At 52.5% G+C, this 21,458-nt stretch overlaps 1 protein-coding gene across 3 annotated transcripts in view; it reads right to left on the reverse strand.

Annotated features, from left to right (window-relative positions):
- RBP5 (retinol binding protein 5) overlaps positions 1-21,458 on the reverse strand; it is a 141,544-nt gene that overhangs the window by 30,091 nt on the left and 89,995 nt on the right. For all 3 annotated transcript variants that reach the window (XM_069650613.1, XM_069650612.1, XM_069650611.1), the window contains exon 4: positions 3,385-3,486. In XM_069650613.1, coding sequence (XP_069506714.1) covers positions 3,385-3,486 — 102 coding nt within the window. The remainder of the gene's footprint in view (positions 1-3,384; positions 3,487-21,458) is intronic.

Below are 21,458 nucleotides of genomic sequence, written 5' to 3' on the forward strand. Positions count from 1 at the left end.
GGCTCCCAGTTTGATGTATACTACTGTCCGCATCAATGCAGTCACTGTAAACTTATTTTTCATTGTTACCATTATGTGTTTGAAGCAGTCAATGTTACATTGACAGGCATGTGTGGAGCATTATTCTTGAGGCACGACGTTGGAGAGAGGAGACCCGGGAAACCTAGCAGTAGTTGGGTGGGTTCATGGTTGGGTGAAGAGGGCAAGATGTGGAGGCTGGGATGGGATGATGTGAGACTTTGCGGTTAAGTAGAGCGGTTGAAAGAAGCTTAACTAGCATACTTTAACCAATGCTATGCTAGCAGGAACGTTAAAGGCGAAGAGGGTGACATTGTGCAAATCAGGTGCCTCCCTGCCACCTTTCCCATTTCCATGCGCGACACCTCGTGCTAATCCTGGGGTTTGCTTCCAGTTGCAAGCTGCAACTTGTAATTTCATGTTTCCCATTGCAAGAGTGGGCCTACAAGTCCCAGCATGCACTGTGGAAAAAACAGGACTAGCTCAAAGATTCTGCCTGGAACTGGGACACTTGGCAGCTATGCTGAGGTGGCCTAGTATTCTTTTTACAAAGTACTGTCAAAATGTTCAAAACCACAAACGGTGGAAAAAAGTGTGGATAATGGCATCCAAGCAGGGGTGGAAAAATGGGAAACAGGTAGTGGTTCTCACAGGGGATTAGAAAGCGGACTGGGTGCCTTATCCAATCAGCAAGCTTGGAACATCGGCTGTATATGCCGATACTTTCTCAATCCGCTCAACAAAAAAATAGAAAATAAACGTACCTGCTCCAAATGTACTATCACAAATGCTGCTCGCTAATCACGTATTTTCCTATCATGGAAACAGCAAAAAAAGCTTGTTCAAAAGAGAAAGAGACCTCTTTCTGTTTCTATTGCAGTTGTTGTGGTGTGTCACCCCTCCTGCATGGCATGGTATCTCCCAGGGCTCGTGCCTCTGTCACATGTCAATGACCATGTGACAAAAACAATAAAAGGGACGAGCCAGTTCCGGCTCATCATTCAATGCAACCTGACTCCTGCAGGCTGTTTGTGTCCTTGTCTGCAGCGCGATGCTCGCACTGCGTCTTAGGCAGAGGGCTTGCTACTGCAGGGCCCTCCACTCTGACAGTGCCCCTGCTGGGCAACACTGTCTGTGATGCCACCCCCCTCCATGTAAGCAGAGCCCCTGCTGGGCAACTCGGCATGGAGGTGCCGGTTCCCCTACTGGGCAACTCTGTTACCGTGTATGGTGTTTGGCCTGGGTGCCCCCAGACCATGGTAGAACATGTGTGCTCACGGGCTGACAGGGTTCCCCCTGTCCCGCGATGTCACCTGGGTGCCCCCAGCAAGTCTGCGGGCTGGCCTGGGAGCCTGTGGGCCAGCCCGTAACTGCTCAGGCCTACTTGTGTGCTGGGTGCCCCCAGCGATGAATGGACTGGCCTGCGTGACCTCAGGTCCAGTCGCAACATTGGGGACAAGGAAGAAGAATCTCTGTGGGCTCTCGGTCGCCCGCCGGAGAAGATGAGCCCCTGCTGGGCGGCCTTTGCCACGTGGTGCTGAGAGTGGTGCAGGCAGCGGTGCTGCAATGAATACAAAAGTCTCTGACTGGAGAGTGGAGGGAGTGGCCCCGCTGTTGCCCTCTGGATAGGAGCGAGGATGGAAGTGGGGGCGCAACCAACATTCAGGTTCACCGCGACGGCAGGCCCAGAATGAAGCCGGGACCCTCCGGCGGCGAAAGAAATGAAGGGCTGTGCGTCAGAGGACCGTGATATGAAGTTATGGGCCCTCTTCACATCCGGGCCCATCGGCTGTGTTGGAGGTCCCTCAGTGACAGATTAAGTGATCCCCGAACCCCCACAGACTGAGCCTCACACGCCTGTTAAGTTCGGGCGCCCCGGTCACACTGCCTGCGGCGGGAACGCCCCCTTTATTTATAATGCATGCAGCAGCGTGCACCGTCACGCCGCCGCGTGTGCTTCCCTTAAGGGGGCAGCACCACAGGCAGTGAGTTGTGTAGTGCTTCCTGTCGGAGCAAGAAAACATTTGAATGCTCCGGTGTCGGGGCTCAGAAATTAGAGGCTCCGATGCCCAGTGAAGATCCCGGCCAGCCAGAGCTGAGTGTTTGCGTGCTCCATGCTGGAGATAAATGGGAAAAAATAAAGGTTCCATGTCGGAGCCATTGAAAATAGAGGGCCAGTGATACAAATGACATCCCGGCCCGCTAGGCAGTGAATGCTAGAGTACTGCAAAATCGGAGTTTGAGAAAAAGGAGGGCAAATGGAGAGAGAGCGGGTGCCCGGACCGCACGTGCAAAAGTGATGTTCCAATCAGCCCATCTAGCATGGGAGGGTTGCAGCTCTTTACTGAGTGCTTGTGCGCCCTCTAATGGCAGGTATTTAACCACACAGCTATGCTGAGTTAAAGGGCTGCCTGAAGGGGTTGGTGCCTCTCACAAAGCATCAAAAGGACAGGTGCCCTAATTATTTTGTTTCACCCTCTCCTTTCTGTTTCGTAATCACCAGCTTAGACCCCCACATGCACCTGAGCCTGCGCAGGTCAGAGTAGGTGATTAAGAAACAAAAGACGCGGGTACACCAAAGCAGCCCGCCCCTCCTGCTTGGCTCCCACTAGCACCCTTCTCTCTCCATCTTTCTACTACGCCCCCACTTTGGCCATGCACCCGTGTTAGAGCCTCCCCTCAAACCCACGCCCCACTTAAACACTGCCCTCCACTAATACATCAAACATTACAATGGCGTCTGTAGGATGGTGACAGGTGGGGCCTTGACCCCCTTTTCAGAATGTCCTCCCCTTCCCCCTTGTGAGCAGTCGGTGGCAGTGCATGGAAATCCCCTCCTTGGGTATGCAGATGCCAGCAGGGCAACCTGGCAGGATGCATCAAACAGATCTTTATCACACATCCTTGGCGCGTGTGTGGCCAGAGAGAACAATCATTCAACTTAAATGTATTGGCTGCAGGGGTTCATTTTACAGTGGGACTAGCACGGCCCCCATCAGGAAGAGATAGGTCTGCCTGGACACTCCTTGAACACACACTGAATGACCAGTGTCACTGTCTCATCCAGGATTCACCTGAGAGCTACTGCTCAGCACACATCTGCTTTTTCAGTAAGACATCCCCTTGTGTTTGATTATTAGGTAGCTCAGCAAGTTGTGTGACTGTTACATCCAATATTCTTAGTGGTGGATGTGAAGGCAGTCTCCGGGGCCACTCTTGGCGAGCCTTTACATCAGCAGAACTTCCATGATATCCGACCACGTCCTTGCTGTAGCAAAGCCACACACACACTTACAGACCCTGCCACCCAGGAAGCCTTTCTCACCCAGTGCCCAAGAAACCCTGCCATGCCGCCTGGTTTCTCACCAAGTGAAGTAGGTCCCCCTCCAGCCACTGCCTCCAGCCTCGATTCTTGACCTCTCCCTTCTGGACGCACACCAGCGTCTCGCCCTCCCAGGAGACCGTGGTCTGAAATGAAAGAAAGATGCAAGTGAACTGCATGCACAGACACAACCAGGGGCAGCTGAGGAAGTCAATGCCGCAGCGGCTGCTGGTACTTGGGTTGCAATGCTTAAGGTGAGTTTACACACGTGCCATAAAGGAAGGTGCACAGAGCTACAGTGCGCATGAAAGCCAAGCGGGGGGGGGGGCGGGGACACTGCAGGGTGCGATTCTAACTCAAGGTCTAGAAGAAGTGTCTGTGGGGATGCAGAACCCGCAATGAAAGTGTGTGGGCAGACATGATACTGTGTTCTGAAGCTCGGAGGAAGGTATAAAGTAGTGCCTGAAAAATGCCTATAGGAGTGTACACGCAGGCACTGTTTAAGAAGCTTCTAACTTGAGTACACATCTATCCACACAGGTGCAGTCCCGAGGTGGAGTCCATGGGGTGTGTACACATTAGCCCAGTGGTGGAGGCAGGTAATGTGGAAGTATGGCGTGCACAAGTACTCTAAAGGAAGTCTGCATGTCTGGTGCATGCAGGTACGGTGGTGGAGATTTCTGGGGCAGGTACATGCAGCACAGTGGTGGGGGTAGGTAATGTGGAGACCTCTAGTCAGGGCTTACACAGGTATTCCAAAGGAAGTCTGCATTTCTGGTGCATGCGGGTACGGCGGTGGAGATTTCTGGGGCAGGTACATGCAACACAGTGGTGGAGGGAGGTAATGTGGGAGATCTTTATTCAGGGCTCACACGGGTACTCTAAGGGAAGCCTGCATGTCTGGTGCATGCAGGTACAGTGGTGGAGATTTTTGGGGCAGGTACATGCAGCAAAGTGGTGGAGGCAGGTAATGTGGGAGATCTCTACTCAGGGCTTACATGAGTACTCTAAAGGAAGTCTGCATGTCTGGTACATGTGGGTACGGTGGTGGAGATTTCTGGGGCACGTACATGCAGCACAGTGGTGGAGGGAGGTAATGTGTGAGACTTCTAGTCAGGGCTTACACATGTATTCCAAAGGAAGTCTGCATGTCTGGTGCATGCAGGCACGGTGGTGGAGATGTCTGGGGCAGGTACATGCAGCACAGTGGTGGAGGTAGGTAATGTGGAGACCTCTAGTCAGGGCTTACACAGGTATTCCAAAGGAAGTCTGCATTTCTGGTGCATGTGGGTACGGTGGTGGAAATGTCTGGGGCATGTACATGCAGCACAGTGGTGGAGGGAGGTAATGTGGGAGATCTCTAGTCAGGGCTTACACGGGTACTCTAAAGGAAGTCTGCATTTCTGGTGCATGCAGGTACGGTGGTGGAAATGTCTGGGGCAGGTACATGCAGCACAGTGGTGGAGGGAGGTAATGTGGGAAATCTCTAGTCAGGGCTTACACGGGTACGCTAAAGGAAGTCTGCATTTCTGGTGCATGCAGGAACGGTGGTGGAGATTTCTGGGGCAGGTACATGCAGCACATTGGTGGAGGTAGGTAATGTGGAGACCTCTAGTCAGGGCTTACACAGGTATTCCAAAGGAAGTCTGCATTTCTGGTGCATGCGGGTACGGCGGTGGAGATTTCTGGGGCAGGTACATGCAACACAGTGGTGGAGGGAGGTAATGCAGAGGATCTCTAGTCGAGGCTTACAGAGGTACCCTAAAGGAAGTCTGCATGTCTGGTGCATGCAGGTACGGTGGTGGAGATTTCTGGTGCTGGTACATGCAACACAGTGGTGGAGGGAGGTAATGTGGGAGAACTTTATTCAGGGCTCCACACAGGTGCAGTCCCGAGGTGGAGTCCATGGGGTGTGTACACATTAGCCCAGTGGTGGAGGCAGGTAATGTGGAAGTATGGCGTGCACAAGTACTCTAAAGGAAGTCTGCATGTCTGGTGCATGCAGGTACGGTGGTGGAGATTTCTGGGGCAGGTACATGCAGCACAGTGGTGGGGGTAGGTAATGTGGAGACCTCTAGTCAGGGCTTACACAGGTATTCCAAAGGAAGACTGCATTTCTGGTGCATGCAGGTACGGTGGTGGAAATGTCTGGGGCAGGTACATGCAGCACAGTGGTGGAGGGAGGTAATGCAGAGGATCTCTAGTCGAGGCTTACAGAGGTACCCTAAAGGAAGTCTGCATGTCTGGTGCATGCAGGTACGGTGGTGGAGATTTCTGGTGCTGGTACATGCAACACAGTGGTGGAGGGAGGTAATGTGGGAGAACTTTATTCAGGGCTCACACGGGTACTCTAAGGGAAGCCTGCATGTCTGGTGCATGCAGGTACAGTGTTGGAGATTTTTGGGGCAGGTACATGCAGCAAAGTGGTGGAGGCAGGTAATGTGGGAGATCTCTAGTCAGGGCTTACACAGGTATTCCAAAGGAAGTCTGCATGTCTGGTACATGCAGCACAGTGGTGGAGGTAGGTAATGTGGAGACCTCTAGTCAGGGCTTACACAGGTATTCCAAAGGAAGTCTGCATTTCTGGTGCATGTGGGTACGGTGGTGGAAATGTCTGGGGCAGGTACATGCAGCACAGTGGTGGAGGGAGGTAATGTGGGAGATCTCTAGTCAGGGCTTACACAGGTACTCTAAAGGAAGTCTGCATTTCTGGTGCATGCAGGTACGGTGGTGGAGATTTCTGGGGCAGGTACATGCAGCACAGTGGTGGAGGTAGGTAATGTGGAGACCTCTAGTCAGGGCCTACACAAGTATTCCAAAGGAAGTCTGCATTTCTGGTGCATGCAGGTACGGTGGTGGAAATGTCTGGGGCAGGTACATGCAGCACAGTGGTGGAGGTAGGTAATGCAGAGGATCTCTAGTCGGGGCTTACACAGGTACCCTAAAGGAAGTCTGCATGTCTGGTGCATGCAGGTACAGTGGTGGAGATTGCTGGTGCTGGTACATGCAACACAGTGGTGGAGGGAGGTAATGTGGGAGATCTTTATTCAGGGCTCACACGGGTACTCTAAGGGAAGCCTGCATGTCTGGTGCATGCAGGTACAGTGGTGGAGATTTTTGGGGCAGGTACATGCAGCAAAGTGGTGGAGGCAGGTAATGTGGGAGATCTCTACTCAGGGCTTACATGAGTACTCTAAAGGAAGTCTGCATGTCTGGTACATGCGGGTATGGTGGTGGAGATTTCTGGGGCACGTACATGCAGCACAGTGGTGGAGGGAGGTAATGTGTGAGACCTCTAGTCAGGGCTTACACAGGTATTCCAAAGGAAGTCTGCATGTCTGGTGCATTCGGGTATGGCGGTGGAGATTTCCAGGGGCAGATACAGGCAGCACAGTGGTGGAGGGAGGTAATGTGGGAGATCTCTAGTCAGGGCTTACACAGGTACTCTAAAGGAAGTCTGCATGTCTAGTGCATGCAGGTACGGTGGTGGAGATTTCTGGGGCAGGTACATGCAGCACAGTGGTGGAGGGAGGTAATGTGGGAGATCTCTAGTCAGGGCTTACACGGGTACCCTAAAGGAGGCCTGCATGTCTGGTGCATGCAGGTACGGCGGTGGAGATTTCTGGGGCAGGTACATGCAGCACAGTGGTGGAGGGAGGTAATGTTGGAGATCTCTACTTAGAGCTTGCACGGGTACTCTAAAGGAAGCCTGCATGTCTGGTGCATGCAGGTACGGTGGTGGAGATTTCTGGGGCAGGTACATGCAGCAAAGTGGTGGAGGCAGGTAATGTGTCAGATCTCTAGTCAGGGCTTACACGGGTACTCCAAAGGAAGTCTGCATGTCTGGTGCATGCAGCTACGGTGGTGGAGATTTCTGGGGCAGATAAATGCAGCACAGTAGTGGAGGGAGGTAATGTGGGAGATCTCTAGTCAGGGCTTACACGGGTAATCTAAAGGAATTCTGCATTTCTGGTGCATGCAGGTACGGTGGTGGAGATTTCTGGGGCAGGTACATGCAGCACAGTGTTGGAGGTAGGTAATGTGGAGACCTCTAGTCAGGGTTTACACAGGTATTCCAAAGGAAGTCTGCATTTCTGGTACATGCAGGTACGGTGGTGGAAATGTCTGGGGCAGGTAGATGCAGCACAGTGATGGAGGTAGGTAATGCAGAGGATCTCTAGTCAGGGCTTACACAGGTACTCTAAAGGAAGTCTGCATGTCTGGTGCATGCAGGTACGGTGGTGGAGATTTCTGGGGCAGGTACATGCAGCACAGTGGTGGAGGGAGGTAATGTGGGAGATCTCTATTCAGGGCTCACACGGGTACTCTAAGGGAAGCCTGCATGTCTGGTGCATGCAGGTACAGTGGTGGAGATTTCTGGGGCAGGTACATGCAGCAAAGTGGTGGAGGCAGGTAATGTGGGAGATCTCTATTCAGGGCTTACACGAGTACTCTAAAGGAAGTCTGCATGTCTGGTACATGCGGGTACGGTGGTGGAGATTTCTGGGGCACGTACATGCAGCACAGTGGTGGAGGGAGGTAATGTGTGAGACCTCTAGTCAGGGCTTACACAGGTATTCCAAAGGAAGTCTGCATGTCTGGTGCATTCGGGTACGGCGGTGGAGATTTCCGGGGGCAGGTACATGCAGCACAGTGGTGGAGGGAGGTAATGTGGGAGATCTCTAGTCAGGGCTTACACAGGTACTCTAAAGGAAGTCTGCATGTCTAGTGCATGCGGGTACGGTGGTGGAGATTTCTGGGGCAGGTACATGCAGCACAGTGGTGGAGGGAGGTAATGTGGGAGATCTCTAGTCAGGGCTTACACGGGTACTCTAAATGAAGTCTGCATTTCTGGTGCATGCAGGTACGGTGGTGGAGATTTCTGGGGCAGGTACATGCAGCACAGTGGTGGAGGTAGGTAATGTGGAGACCTCTAGTCAGGGCTTACACAGGTATTCCAAAGGAAGTCTGCATTTCTGGTGCATGCAGGTACGGTGGTGGAAATGTCTGGGGCAGGTACATGCAGCACAGTGGTGGAGATAGGTAATGCAGAGGATCTCTAGTCGGGGCTTACACAGGTACTCTAAAGGAAGACTGCATGTCTGGTGCATGCAGGTACAGTGGTGGAGATTTCTGGGGCAGGTATACTCAGCAAAGTGGTGGAGGCAGGTAATGTGTCAGATCTCTAGTCAGGGCTTACACGGGTACTCTAAAGGAAGTCTGAATGTCTGGTGCATGCAGGTACAGTGGTGGAGATTTCTGGGGCAGGTAAATGCAGCACAGTAGTGGAGGGAGGTAATGTGGGAGATCTCTAGTCAGGGCTTACACGGGTAATCTAAAGGAAGTCTGCATTTCTGGTGCATGCAGGTACGGTGGTGGAGATTTCTGGATCAGGTACATGCAGCACAGTGGTGGAGGTAGGTAACGTGGAGACCTCTAGTCAGGGATTACACAGGTATTCCAAAGGAAGTCTGCATTTCTGGTGCATGCCGGTATGGTGGTGGAAATGTCTGGGGCAGGTACATGCAGCACAGTGATGGAGGTAGGTAATGCAGAGGATCTCTAGTCAGGGCTTACCCAGGTATTCCAAAGGAAGTCTGCATGTCTGGTGCATGCAGGTAGGGTGGTGGAGATTTCTGGGGCAGGTACATGCAGCACAGTGGTGGAGGGAGGTAATGTGGGAGATCTCTATTCAGGGCTCACACGGGTACTCTAAGGGAAGCCTGCATGTCTGGTACATGCAGGTACAGTGGTGGAGATTTCTGGGGCAGGTACATGCAGCAAAGTGGTGGAGGGAGGTAATGTGGGAGATCTCTAGTCAGGGTTTACACGGGTACTCTAAAGGAGGCCTGCATGTCTGGTGCATGCAGGCACGGTGTTCGAGATTTCCGGGGCAGGTAAATGCAGCACAGTGGTGGAGGTAGGTAATGTGGAAGATCTCTAGCCAGGGCTTACACAGGTACTCTAAAGGAAGCCTGCATGTCTGGTGCATTCGGGTACGGTGGTGGAGATTTCCGGGGTCAGGTACATGCAGCACAGTGGTGGAGGGAGGTAATGTGTGAGATCTCTATTCAGGGCTCACGCAGGTACTCTAAGGGAAGCCTGCATGTCTGGTGCATGCAGGTACAGTGGTGGAGATTTCTGGGGCAGGTACATGCAGCAAAGTGGTGGAGGCAGGTAATGTGGGAGATCTCTATTCAGGGCTTACACGAGTACTCTAAAGGAAGTCTGCATGTCTGGTACATGCGGGTACGGTGGTGGAGATTTCTGGGGCACGTACATGCAGCACAGTGGTGGAGGGAGGTAATGTGTGAGACTTCTAGTCAGGGCTTACACATGTATTCCAAAGGAAGTCTGCATGTCTGGTGCATGCAGGCACGGTGGTGGAGATGTCTGGGGCAGGTACATGCAGCACAGTGGTGGAGGTAGGTAATGTGGAGACCTCTAGTCAGGGCTTACACAGGTATTCCAAAGGAAGTCTGCATTTCTGGTGCATGTGGGTACGGTGGTGGAAATGTCTGGGGCATGTACATGCAGCACAGTGGTGGAGGGAGGTAATGTGGGAGATCTCCAGTCAGGGCTTACACGGGTACTCTAAAGGAAGTCTGCATTTCTGGTGCATGCAGGTACGGTGGTGGAAATGTCTGGGGCAGGTACATGCAGCACAGTGGTGGAGGGAGGTAATGTGGGAAATCTCTAGTCAGGGCTTACACGGGTACGCTAAAGGAAGTCTGCATTTCTGGTGCATGCAGGAACGGTGGTGGAGATTTCTGGGGCAGGTACATGCAGCACATTGGTGGAGGTAGGTAATGTGGAGACCTCTAGTCAGGGCTTACACAGGTATTCCAAAGGAAGACTGCATTTCTGGTGCATGCAGGTACGGTGGTGGAAATGTCTGGGGCAGGTACATGCAGCACAGTGGTGGAGGGAGGTAATGCAGAGGATCTCTAGTCGAGGCTTACAGAGGTACCCTAAAGGAAGTCTGCATGTCTGGTGCATGCAGGTACGGTGGTGGAGATTTCTGGTGCTGGTACATGCAACACAGTGGTGGAGGGAGGTAAGGTGGGAGAACTTTATTCAGGGCTCACACGGGTACTCTAAGGGAAGCCTGCATGTCTGGTGCATGCAGGTACAGTGTTGGAGATTTTTAGGGCAGGTACATGCAGCAAAGTGGTGGAGGCAGGTAATGTGGGAGATCTCTAGTCAGGGCTTACACAGGTATTCCAAAGGAAGTCTGCATGTCTGGTGCATGCAGGCACGGTGGTGGAGATTTCTGGGGCAGGTACATGCAGCACAGTGGTGGAGGTAGGTAATGTGGAGACCTCTAGCCAGGGCTTACACAGGTATTCCAAAGGAAGACTGCATTTCTGGTGCATGCAGGTACGGTGGTGGAAATGTCTGGGGCAGGTACATGCAGCACAGTGGTGGAGGGAGGTAATGCAGATGATCTCTAGTCGAGGCTTACAGAGGTACCCTAAAGGAAGTCTGCATGTCTGGTGCATGCAGGTACGGTGGTGGAGATTTCTGGTGCTGGTACATGCAACACAGTGGTGGAGGGAGGTAATGTGGGAGAACTTTATTCAGGGCTCACACGGGTACTCTAAGGGAAGCCTGCATGTCTGGTGCATGCAGGTACAGTGTTGGAGATTTTTGGGGCAGGTACATGCAGCAAAGTGGTGGAGGCAGGTAATGTGGGAGATCTCTAGTCAGGGCTTACACAGGTATTCCAAAGGAAGTCTGCATGTCTGGTACATGCAGCACAGTGGTGGAGGTAGGTAATGTGGAGACCTCTAGTCAGGGCTTACACAGGTATTCCAAAGGAAGTCTGCATTTCTGGTGCATGTGGGTACGGTGGTGGAAATGTCTGGGGCAGGTACATGCAGCACAGTGGTGGAGGGAGGTAATGTGGGAGATCTCTAGTCAGGGCTTACACAGGTACTCTAAAGGAAGTCTGCATTTCTGGTGCATGCAGGTACGGTGGTGGAGATTTCTGGGGCAGGTACATGCAGCACAGGGGTGGAGGTAGGTAATGTGGAGACCTCTAGTCAGGGCTTACACAGGTATTCCAAAGGAAGTCTGCATTTCTGGTGCATGCAGGTACGGTGGTGGAAATGTCTGGGGCAGGTACATGCAGCACAGTGGTGGAGGTAGGTAATGCAGAGGATCTCTAGTCGGGGCTTACACAGGTACCCTAAAGGAAGTCTGCATGTCTGGTGCATGCAGGTACAGTGGTGGAGATTGCTGGTGCTGGTACATGCAACACAGTGGTGGAGGGAGCTAATGTGGGAGATCTTTATTCAGGGCTCACACGGGTACTCTAAGGGAAGCCTGCATGTCTGGTGCATGCAGGTACAGTGGTGGAGATTTTTGGGGCAGGTACATGCAGCAAAGTGGTGGAGGCAGGTAATGTGGGAGATCTCTACTCAGGGCTTAAATGAGTACTCTAAAGGAAGTCTGCATGTCTGGTACATGCGGGTATGGTGGTGGAGATTTCTGGGGCACGTACATGCAGCACAGTGGTGGAGGGAGGTAATGTGTGAGACCTCTAGTCAGGGCTTACACAGGTATTCCAAAGGAAGTCTGCATGTCTGGTGCATTCGGGTACGGCGGTGGAGATTTCCAGGGGTAGATACAGGCAGCACAGTGGTAGAGGGAGGTAATGTGGGAGATCTCTAGTCAGGGCTTGCACAGGTACTCTAAAGGAAGTCTGCATGTCTAGTGCATGCGGGTACGGTGGTGGAGATTTCTGGGGCAGGTACATGCAGCACAGTGGTGGAGGGAGGTAATGTGGGAGATCTCTAGTCAGGGCTTACACGGGTACCCTAAAGGAGGCCTGCATGTCTGGTGCATGCAGGTACGGCGGTGGAGATTTCTGGGGCAGGTACATGCAGCACAGTGGTGGAGGGAGGTAATGTTGGAGATCTCTACTTAGAGCTTGCACGGGTACTCTAAAGGAAGCCTGCATGTCTGGTGCATGCAGGTACGGTGGTGGAGATTTCTGGGGCAGGTACATGCAGCAAAGTGGTGGAGGCAGGTAATGTGTCAGATCTCTAGTCAGGGCTTACACGGGTACTCCAAAGGAAGTCTGCATGTCTGGTGCATGCAGCTACGGTGGTGGAGATTTCTGGGGCAGATAAATGCAGCACAGTAGTGGAGGGAGGTAATGTGGGAGATCTCTAGTCAGGGCTTACACGGGTAATCTAAAGGAATTCTGCATTTCTGGTGCATGCAGGTACGGTGGTGGAGATTTCTGGGGCAGGTACATGCAGCACAGTGTTGGAGGTAGGTAATGTGGAGACCTCTAGTCAGGGTTTACACAGGTATTCCAAAGGAAGTCTGCATTTCTGGTACATGCAGGTACGGTGGTGGAAATGTCTGGGGCAGGTAGATGCAGCACAGTGATGGAGGTAGGTAATGCAGAGGATCTCTAGTCAGGGCTTACACAGGTACTCTAAAGGAAGTCTGCATGTCTGGTGCATGCAGGTACGGTGGTGGAGATTTCTGGGGCAGGTACATGCAGCACAGTGGTGGAGGGAGGTAATGTGGGAGATCTCTATTCAGGGCTCACACGGGTACTCTAAGGGAAGCCTGCATGTCTGGTGCATGCAGGTACAGTGGTGGAGATTTCTGGGGCAGGTACATGCAGCAAAGTGGTGGAGGCAGGTAATGTGGGAGATCTCTATTCAGGGCTTAAACGAGTACTCTAAAGGAAGTCTGCATGTCTGGTACATGCGGGTACGGTGGTGGAGATTTCTGGGGCACGTACATGCAGCACAGTGGTGGAGGGAGGTAATGTGTGAGACCTCTAGTCAGGGCTTACACAGGTATTCCAAAGGAAGTCTGCATGTCTGGTGCATTCGGGTATGGCGGTGGAGATTTCCGGGGGCAAGTACATGCAGCACAGTGGTGGAGGGAGGTAATGTGGGAGCTCTCTAGTCAGGGCTTACACAGGTACTCTAAAGGAAGTCTGCATGTCTAGTGCATGCGGGTACGGTGGTGGAGATTTCTGGGGCAGGTACATGCAGCACAGTGGTGGAGGGAGGTAATGTGGGAGATCTCTAGTCAGGGCTTACACGGGTACTCTAAAGGAAGTCTGCATTTCTGGTGCATGCAGGTACGGTGGTGGAGATTTCTGGGGCAGGTACATGCAGCACAGTGGTGGAGGTAGGTAATGTGGAGACCTCTAGTCAGGGCTTACACAGGTATTCCAAAGGAAGTCTGCATTTCTGGTGCATGCAGGTACGGTGGTGGAAATGTCTGGGGCAGGTACATGCAGCACAGTGGTGGAGATAGGTAATGCAGAGGATCTCTAGTCGGGGCTTACACAGGTACTCTAAAGGAAGACTGCATGTCTGGTGCATGCAGGTACAGTGGTGGAGATTTCTGGGGCAGGTATACTCAGCAAAGTGGTGGAGGCAGGTAATGTGTCAGATCTCTAGTCAGGGCTTACACGGGTACTCTAAAGGAAGTCTGAATGTCTGGTGCATGCAGGTACAGTGGTGGAGATTTCTAGGGCAGGTAAATGCAGCACAGTAGTGGAGGGAGGTAATGTGGGAGATCTCTAGTCAGGGCTTACACGGGTAATCTAAAGGAAGTCTGCATTTCTGGTGCATGCAGGTACGGTGGTGGAGATTTCTGGATCAGGTACATGCAGCACAGTGGTGGAGGTAGGTAACGTGGAGACCTCTAGTCAGGGATTACACAGGTATTCCAAAGGAAGTCTGCATTTCTGGTGCATGCCGGTATGGTGGTGGAAATGTCTGGGGCAGGTACATGCAGCACAGTGATGGAGGTAGGTAATGCAGAGGATCTCTAGTCAGGGCTTACCCAGGTATTCCAAAGGAAGTCTGCATGTCTGGTGCATACAGGTAGGGTGGTGGAGATTTCTGGGGCAGGTACATGCAGCACAGTGGTGGAGGGAGGTAATGTGGGAGATCTCTATTCAGGGCTCACACAGGTACTCTAAGGGAAGCCTGCATGTCTGGTACATGCAGGTACAGTGGTGGAGATTTCTGGGGCAGGTACATGCAGCAAAGTGGTGGAGGGAGGTAATGTGGGAGATCTCTAGTCAGGGTTTACACGGGTACTCTAAAGGAGGCCTGCATGTCTGGTGCATGCAGGCACGGTGTTCGAGATTTCCGGGGCAGGTAAATGCAGCACAGTGGTGGAGGTAGGTAATGTGGAAGATCTCTAGCCAGGGCTTACACAGGTACTCTAAAGGAAGCCTGCATGTCTGGTGCATTCGGGTACGGTGGTGGAGATTTCCGGGGGCAGGTACATGCAGCACAGTGGTGGAGGGAGGTAATGTGTGAGATCTCTATTCAGGGCTCAAGCAGGTACTCTAAGGGAAGCCTGCATGTCTGGTGCATGCAGGTACAGTGGTGGAGATTTCTGGGGCAGGTACATGCAGCAAAGTGGTGGAGGCAGGTAATGTGGGAGATCTCTATTCAGGGCTTACACGAGTACTCTAAAGGAAGTCTGCATGTCTGGTACATGCGGGTACGGTGGTGGAGATTTCTGGGGCACGTACATGCAGCACAGTGGTGGAGGGAGGTAATGTGTGAGACCTCTAGTCAGGGCTTACACAGGTATTCCAAAGGAAGTCTGCATGTCTGGTGCATTCGGGTACGGCGGTGGAGCTTTCCGGGGGCAGGTACATGCAGCACAGTGGTGGAGGGAGGTAATGTGGGAGATCTCTATTCAGGGCTCACGCAGGTACTCTAAAGGAAGTCTGCATGTCTGATACATGCGGGTACGTGGTGGAGATTTCTGGGGCAGGTACATGCAGCACAGTGGTGGTGGTAGGTAATGTGGAGACCTCTAGTCAGGGCTTACACAGGTATTCCAAAGGAAGTCTGCATTTCTGGTGCATGCGGGTACGGTGTTGGAAATGTCTGGAGCAGGTACATGCAGCACAGTGGTGGAGGGAGGTAATGTGGGAGATCTCTAGTCAGGGCTTACACGGGTACTTTAAAGGAAGTCTGAATTTCTGGTGCATGCAGGTACGGTGATGGAGATTTCTGGGGCAGGTACATGCAGCACAGTGGTGGAGGTAGGTAATGTGGAGACCTCTAGTCAGGGCTTACACAGGTATTCCAAAGGAAGTCTGCATTTCTGGTGCATGCAGGAACGGTGGTGGAAATGTCTGGGGCAGGTACATGTAGCACAGTGGTGGAGGTAGGTAATGCAGAGGATCTCTGGTCAGGGCTTACACAGGTACTCTAAAGGAAGTCTGCATGTCTGGTGCATGCAGGTACGGTGGTGGAGATTTCTGGGGCACGTACATGCAGCACAGTGGTGGAGGGAGGTAATGTGTGAGACCTCTAGTCAGGGCTCACACGGGTACTCTAAGAGAAGTCTGCATGTCTGGTGCATGCAGGTACAGTGGTGGAGATTTCTGGGGCAGGTACACGCAGCAAAGTGGTGGAGGCAGGTAATGTGGGAGATCTCTACTCAGGGCTTACACGAGTACTCTAAAGGAAGTCTGCATGTCTGGTACATGCGGGTACGGTGGTGGAGATTTCTGGGGCACGTACATGCAGCACAGTGGTGGAGGGAGGTAATGTGTGAGACCTCTAGTCAGGGCTTACACAGGTATTCCAAAGGAAGTCTGCATGTCTGGTGCATTAGGGTACGGCGGTGGAAATTTCCGGGGGCAGATACATGCAGCACAGTGGTGGAGGTAGGTAATGTGTAAGATCTCTAGTCACGGCTTACACAGGTACTCTAAAGGAAGTCTGCATGTCTGGTACATGCAGGTACGGTGGTGGAGATTTCTGGGGCAGGTACATGCAGCACAGTGGTGGAGGGAGGTAATGTGGGAGATCTCTAGTCAGGGCTTACACGGGTACTCTAAAGGAAGTCTGCATGTCTAGTGCATGCGGGTACGGTGGTGGAGATTTCTGGGGCAGGTACATGCAGCACAGTGGTGGAGGGAGGTAATGTGGGAGATCTCTAGTCAGGGCTTACACGGGTACTCTAAAGGAAGCCTGCATGTCTGGTGCATGCAGGTACAGCGGTGGAGATTTCTGGGGCAGGTACATGCAACAAAGTGGTGGAGGCAGGTAATGTGGGAGATCTCTAGTCAGGGCTTACACGGGTACTCTAAAGGAAACCTGCATGTCTGGTGCATGCAGGTACGGTGGTGGAGATTTCTGGGGCAGGTACATGCAGCACAGTGGTGGAGGGAGGTAATGTTGGAGATCTCTAGTTAGAGCTTGCACGGGTACTCTAAAGGAAGCCTGCATGTCTGGTGCATGCAGGTACGGTGGTGGAGATTTCTGGGGCAGGTACATGCAGCAAAGTGGTGGAGGCAGGTAATGTGTCAGATCTCTAGTCAGGGTTTACACGGGTACTCTGAAGGAAGTCTGCATTTCTGGTGCATGCAGGTACGGTGATGGAGATTTCTGGGGAAGGTACATGCAGCACAGTGGTGGAGGTAGGTAATGCAGAGGATCTCTAGTCAGGGCTTACACAGGTACTCTACAGGAAGTCTGCATGTCTGGTGCATGCAGGTACGGTGGTGGAGATTTCTGGGGCAGGTACATGCAGCACAGTGGTGGAGGGAGGTAATGTGGGAGATCTCTAGTCAGGGCTTACACGGGTAATCTAAAGGAAGTCTGCATGTCTGGTGCATGCAGGTACAGTGGTGGAGATTTCTGGGGCAGGTATACTCAGCAAAGTGGTGGAGGCAGGTAATGTGTCAGATCTCTAGTCAGGGCTTACACGGGTACTCTAAAGGAAGTCTGCATGTCTGGTGCATGCAGGTACAGTGGTGGAGATTTCTGGGGCAGGTAAATACAGCACAGTAGTGGAGGGAGGTAATGTGGGAGATCTCTAGTCAGGGCTTACACGGGTAATCTAAAGGAAGTCTGCATTTCTGGTGCATGCAGGTACGGTGGTGGAGATTTCTGGAGCAGGTACATGCAGCACAGTGGTGGAGGTAGGTAACGTGGAGACCTCTAGTCAGGGATTACACAGGTATTCCAAAGGAAGTCTGCATTTCTGGTGCATGCCGGTACGGTGGTGGAAATGTCTGGGGCAGGTACATGCAGCACAGTGATGGAGGTAGGTAATGCAGAGGATCTCTAGTCAGGGCTTACCCAGGTACTCTAAAGAAAGGCTGCATGTCTGGGGCATGCAGGTACGGTGGTGGAGATTTCTGGGGCAGGTACATGCAGCACAGTGGTGGAGGGAGGTAATGTGGGAGATCTCTATTCAGGGCTCACATGGGTACTCTAAGGGAAGCCTGCTTGTCTGGTGCATGCAGGTACAGTGGTGGAGATTTCTGGGGCAGGTACATGCAGCAAAGTGGTGGAGGGAGGTAATGTGGGAGATCTCTAGTCAGGGTTTACACGGGTACTCTAAAGGAGGCCTGCATGTCTGGTGCATGCAGGCACGGTGGTCGAGATTTCCGGGGCAGGTAAATGCAGCACAGTGGTGGAGGTAGGTAATGTGGAAGATCTCTAGCCAGGGCTTACACAGGTACTCTAAAGGAAGCCTGCATGTCTGGTGCATTCGGGTACGGTGGTGGAGATTTCCGGGGGCAGGTACATGCAGCACAGTGGTGGAGGGAGGTAATGTGTGAGATCTCTATTCAGGGCTCACGCAGGTACTCTAAAGGAAGTCTGCATGTCTGATACATGCGGGTACGGTGGTGGAGATTTCTGGGGCAGGTACATGCAGCACAGTGGTGGTGGTAGGTAATGTGGAGACCTCTAGTCAGGGCTTACACAGGTATTCCAAAGCAAGTCTGCATTTCTGGTGCATGCGGGTACGGTGTTGGAAATGTCTGGAGCAGGTACATGCAGCACAGTGGTGGAGGGAGGTAATGTGGGAGATCTCTAGTCAGGGCTTACACGGGTACTTTAAAGGAAGTCTGAATTTCTGGTGCATGCAGGTACGGTGGTGGAGATTTCTGGGGCAGGTACATGCAGCACAGTGGTGGAGGTAGGTAATGTGGAGACCTCTAGTCAGGGCTTACACAGGTATTCCAAAGGAAGTCTGCATTTCTGGTGCATGCAAGAACGGTGGTGGAAATGTGTGGGGCAGGTACATGCAGCACAGTGGTGGAGGTAGGTAATGCAGAGGATCTCTAGTCAGGGCTTACACAGGTACTCTAAAGGAAGTCTGCATGTCTGGTGCATGCAGGTACGGTGGTGGAGATTTCTGGGGCAGGTACATGCAACACAGTGGTGGAGGGAGGTAATGTGGGAGATCTCTATTCAGGGCTCACACGGGTACTCTAAGGGAAATCTGCATGTCTGGTACATGCGGGTACGGTGGTGGAGATTTCTGGGGCACGTACATGCAGCACAGTGGTGGAGGGAGGTAATGTGTGAGACCTCTAGTCAGGGCTTACACAGGTATTCCAAAGGAAGTCTGCATGTCTGGTGCATTAGGGTACGGCGGTGGAAATATCCGGGGGCAGATACATGCAGCACAGTGGTGGAGGTAGGTAATGTGTAAGATCTCTAGTCAGGGCTTACACAGGTACTCTAAAGGAAGTCTGCATGTCTGGTACATGTGAGTACGGTGGTGGAAATGTCTGGGGCAGGTACATGCAGCACAGTGGTGGAGGTAGGTAATGTGGAGACCTCTAGTCGGGGCTTACACAGGTATTCCAAAGGAAGTCTGCATTTCTGGTGCATGCAGGAACGGTGGTGGAAATGTCTGGGGCAGGTACATGCAGCACAGTGGTGGAGGTAGGTAATGCAGAGGATCTCTAGTCAGGGCTTACACAGGTACTCTAAAGGAAGTCTGCATGTCTGGTGCATGCAGGTACGGTGGTGGAGATTTCTGGGGCAGGTACATGCAACACAGTGGTGGAGGGAGGTAATGTGGGAGATCTCTATTCAGGGCTCACACGGGTACTCTAAGGGAAATCTGCATGTCTGGTACATGTGGGTACGGTGGTGGAGATTTCTGGGGCACGTACATGCAGCACAGTGGTGGAGGGAGGTAATGTGTGAGACCTCTAGTCAGGGCTTACACAGGTATTCCAAAGGAAGTCTGCATGTCTGGTGCATTAGGGTACGGCGGTGGAAATATCCGGGGGCTGATACATGCAGCACAGTGGTGGAGGGAGGTAATGTGGGAGATCTCTATTCAGGGCTCACACGGGTACTCTAAGGGAAATCTGCATGTCTGGTACATGTGGGTACGGTGGTGGAGATTTCTGGGGCACGTACATGCAGCACAGTGGTGGAGGTAGGTAATGTGTAAGATCTCTAGTCAGGGCTTACACAGGTACTCTAAAGGAAGTCTGCATGTCTGGTACATGTGAGTACGGTGGTGGAAATGTCTGGGGCAGGTACATGCAGCACAGTGGTGGAGGTAGGTAATGCGGACGATCTCTCGTCAGGGCTTACACAGGTACTCTAAAGGAAGTCTGCATGTCTGGTACATGCAGGTACGGTGGTGGAGATTTCTGGGCAGGTACATGCAGCACAGTGGTGGAGGGAGGTAATGTGGGAGATCTCTAGTCAGGGCTTACACGGGTACTCTAAAGGAAACCTGCATGTCTGGTGCATGCAGGTACAGAGGTGGAGATTTCTGGGGCAGGTACATGCAACAAAGTGGTGGAGGCAGGTAATGTGGGAGATCTCTAGTCAGGGCTTACACGGGTACTCTAAAGGAAGCCTGCATGTCTGGTGCATGCAGGTACGGTGGTGGAGATTTCTGGGGCAGGTACATGAATCACAGTGGTGGAGGGAGGTAATGTTGGAGATCTCTAGTTAGAGCTTGCACGGGTACTCTAAAGGAAGCCTGCATTTCTGGTGCATGCAGGTACGGTGGTGGAGATTTCTGGGGCAGGTACATGCAGCAAAGTGGTGGAGGCAGGTAATGTGTCAGATCTCTATTCAGGCTTACACGGGTACTCTAAAGGAAGTCTGCATGTCTGGTGCATGCAGGTACGGTGGTGGAGATTTCTGGGGCAGGTAAATGCAGCACAGTAGTGGAGGGAGGTAATGTGGGAGATCTCTAGTCAGGGCTTACACGGGTACTCTAAAGGAAGTCTGCATTTCTGGTGCATGCAGGTACGGTGGTGGAGATTTCTGGGGCAGGTACATGCAGCACAGTGGTGGAGGTAGGTAATGCAGACGATCTCTAGTCAGGGCTTACACAGGTACTCTACAGGAAGTCTGCATGTCTGGTGCATGCAGGTACGGTGGTGGAGATTTCTGGGGCAGGAACATGCAGCACAGTGGTGGAGGGAGGTAATGTGGGAGATCTCTATTCAGGTCTCACACGGGTACTCTAAGGGAAGCCTGCATGTCCTGTGTATGCAGGTACGGTGGTGGAGATGTCTGGGGCAGGTACATGCAGCAAAGTGGTGGAAGCAGGTAATGTGGGAGATCTCTAGTCAGGGCTTACACGGGTACGCTAAAGGAAGCCTGCATGTCTGGTGCATGCAGGTACAGTGGTGGAGATTTCTGGGGCAGGTACATGCAGCAAAGTGGTGGAGGGAGGTAATGTGGGAGATCTCTAGTCAGGGCTTACAGGGGTACACTAAAGGAAGCCTGCATGTCTGGTGCATGCAGGCACGGCGGTGGAGATTTCTGGGGCAGGTACATGCAGCACAGTGGTGGAGGTAGGTAATGTGGAACATCTCTAACCAGGGCTTACACAGGTACTCTAAAGGAAGTCTGCATGTCTAGTGCATACAGGTACGGTGGTGGAGATTTCCGGGGGCAGCTACATGCAGCATAGTGGTGGAGGTAGGTATTGTGGAAGATCGCTAGTAAGGGCTTACGCAAGTACTCTAAAGGGAGTCTCCATGTCTGGTGCATGCAGGTACGGTGGTGGAGATTTCTGGGGCAGGTGCATGCAGAACAGTGGAGGAACTGTATGCGGCTAGGACATGGAGGTACTTTCATGGAGATCTATGGTATTGGTACCTGCAGTTACCATGGTGGGGGTCTGGTAGCTGGGCAAATGCAGAGCCTGAGGTGGCAGACCATGCAGTGAGTGGCCACTGGAACTGGGTGGAGGGTGCAGTTTGGGTGGGTACACCATGGTATTATGATGAATGGATGTCTCAGGGGAGACAATATGCAGTTATATGTTGGAAAAACAATTGCCCCTCGCACCAACTGACTCGCTAGATGTTACCTAC

Source organism: Ambystoma mexicanum, chromosome 3p (genome assembly GCF_040938575.1).
Source record: "Ambystoma mexicanum isolate Mex_15411 chromosome 3p, UKY_AmexF1_1, whole genome shotgun sequence".
In the NCBI taxonomy this organism is placed as follows: domain Eukaryota; kingdom Metazoa; phylum Chordata; class Amphibia; order Caudata; family Ambystomatidae; genus Ambystoma; species Ambystoma mexicanum.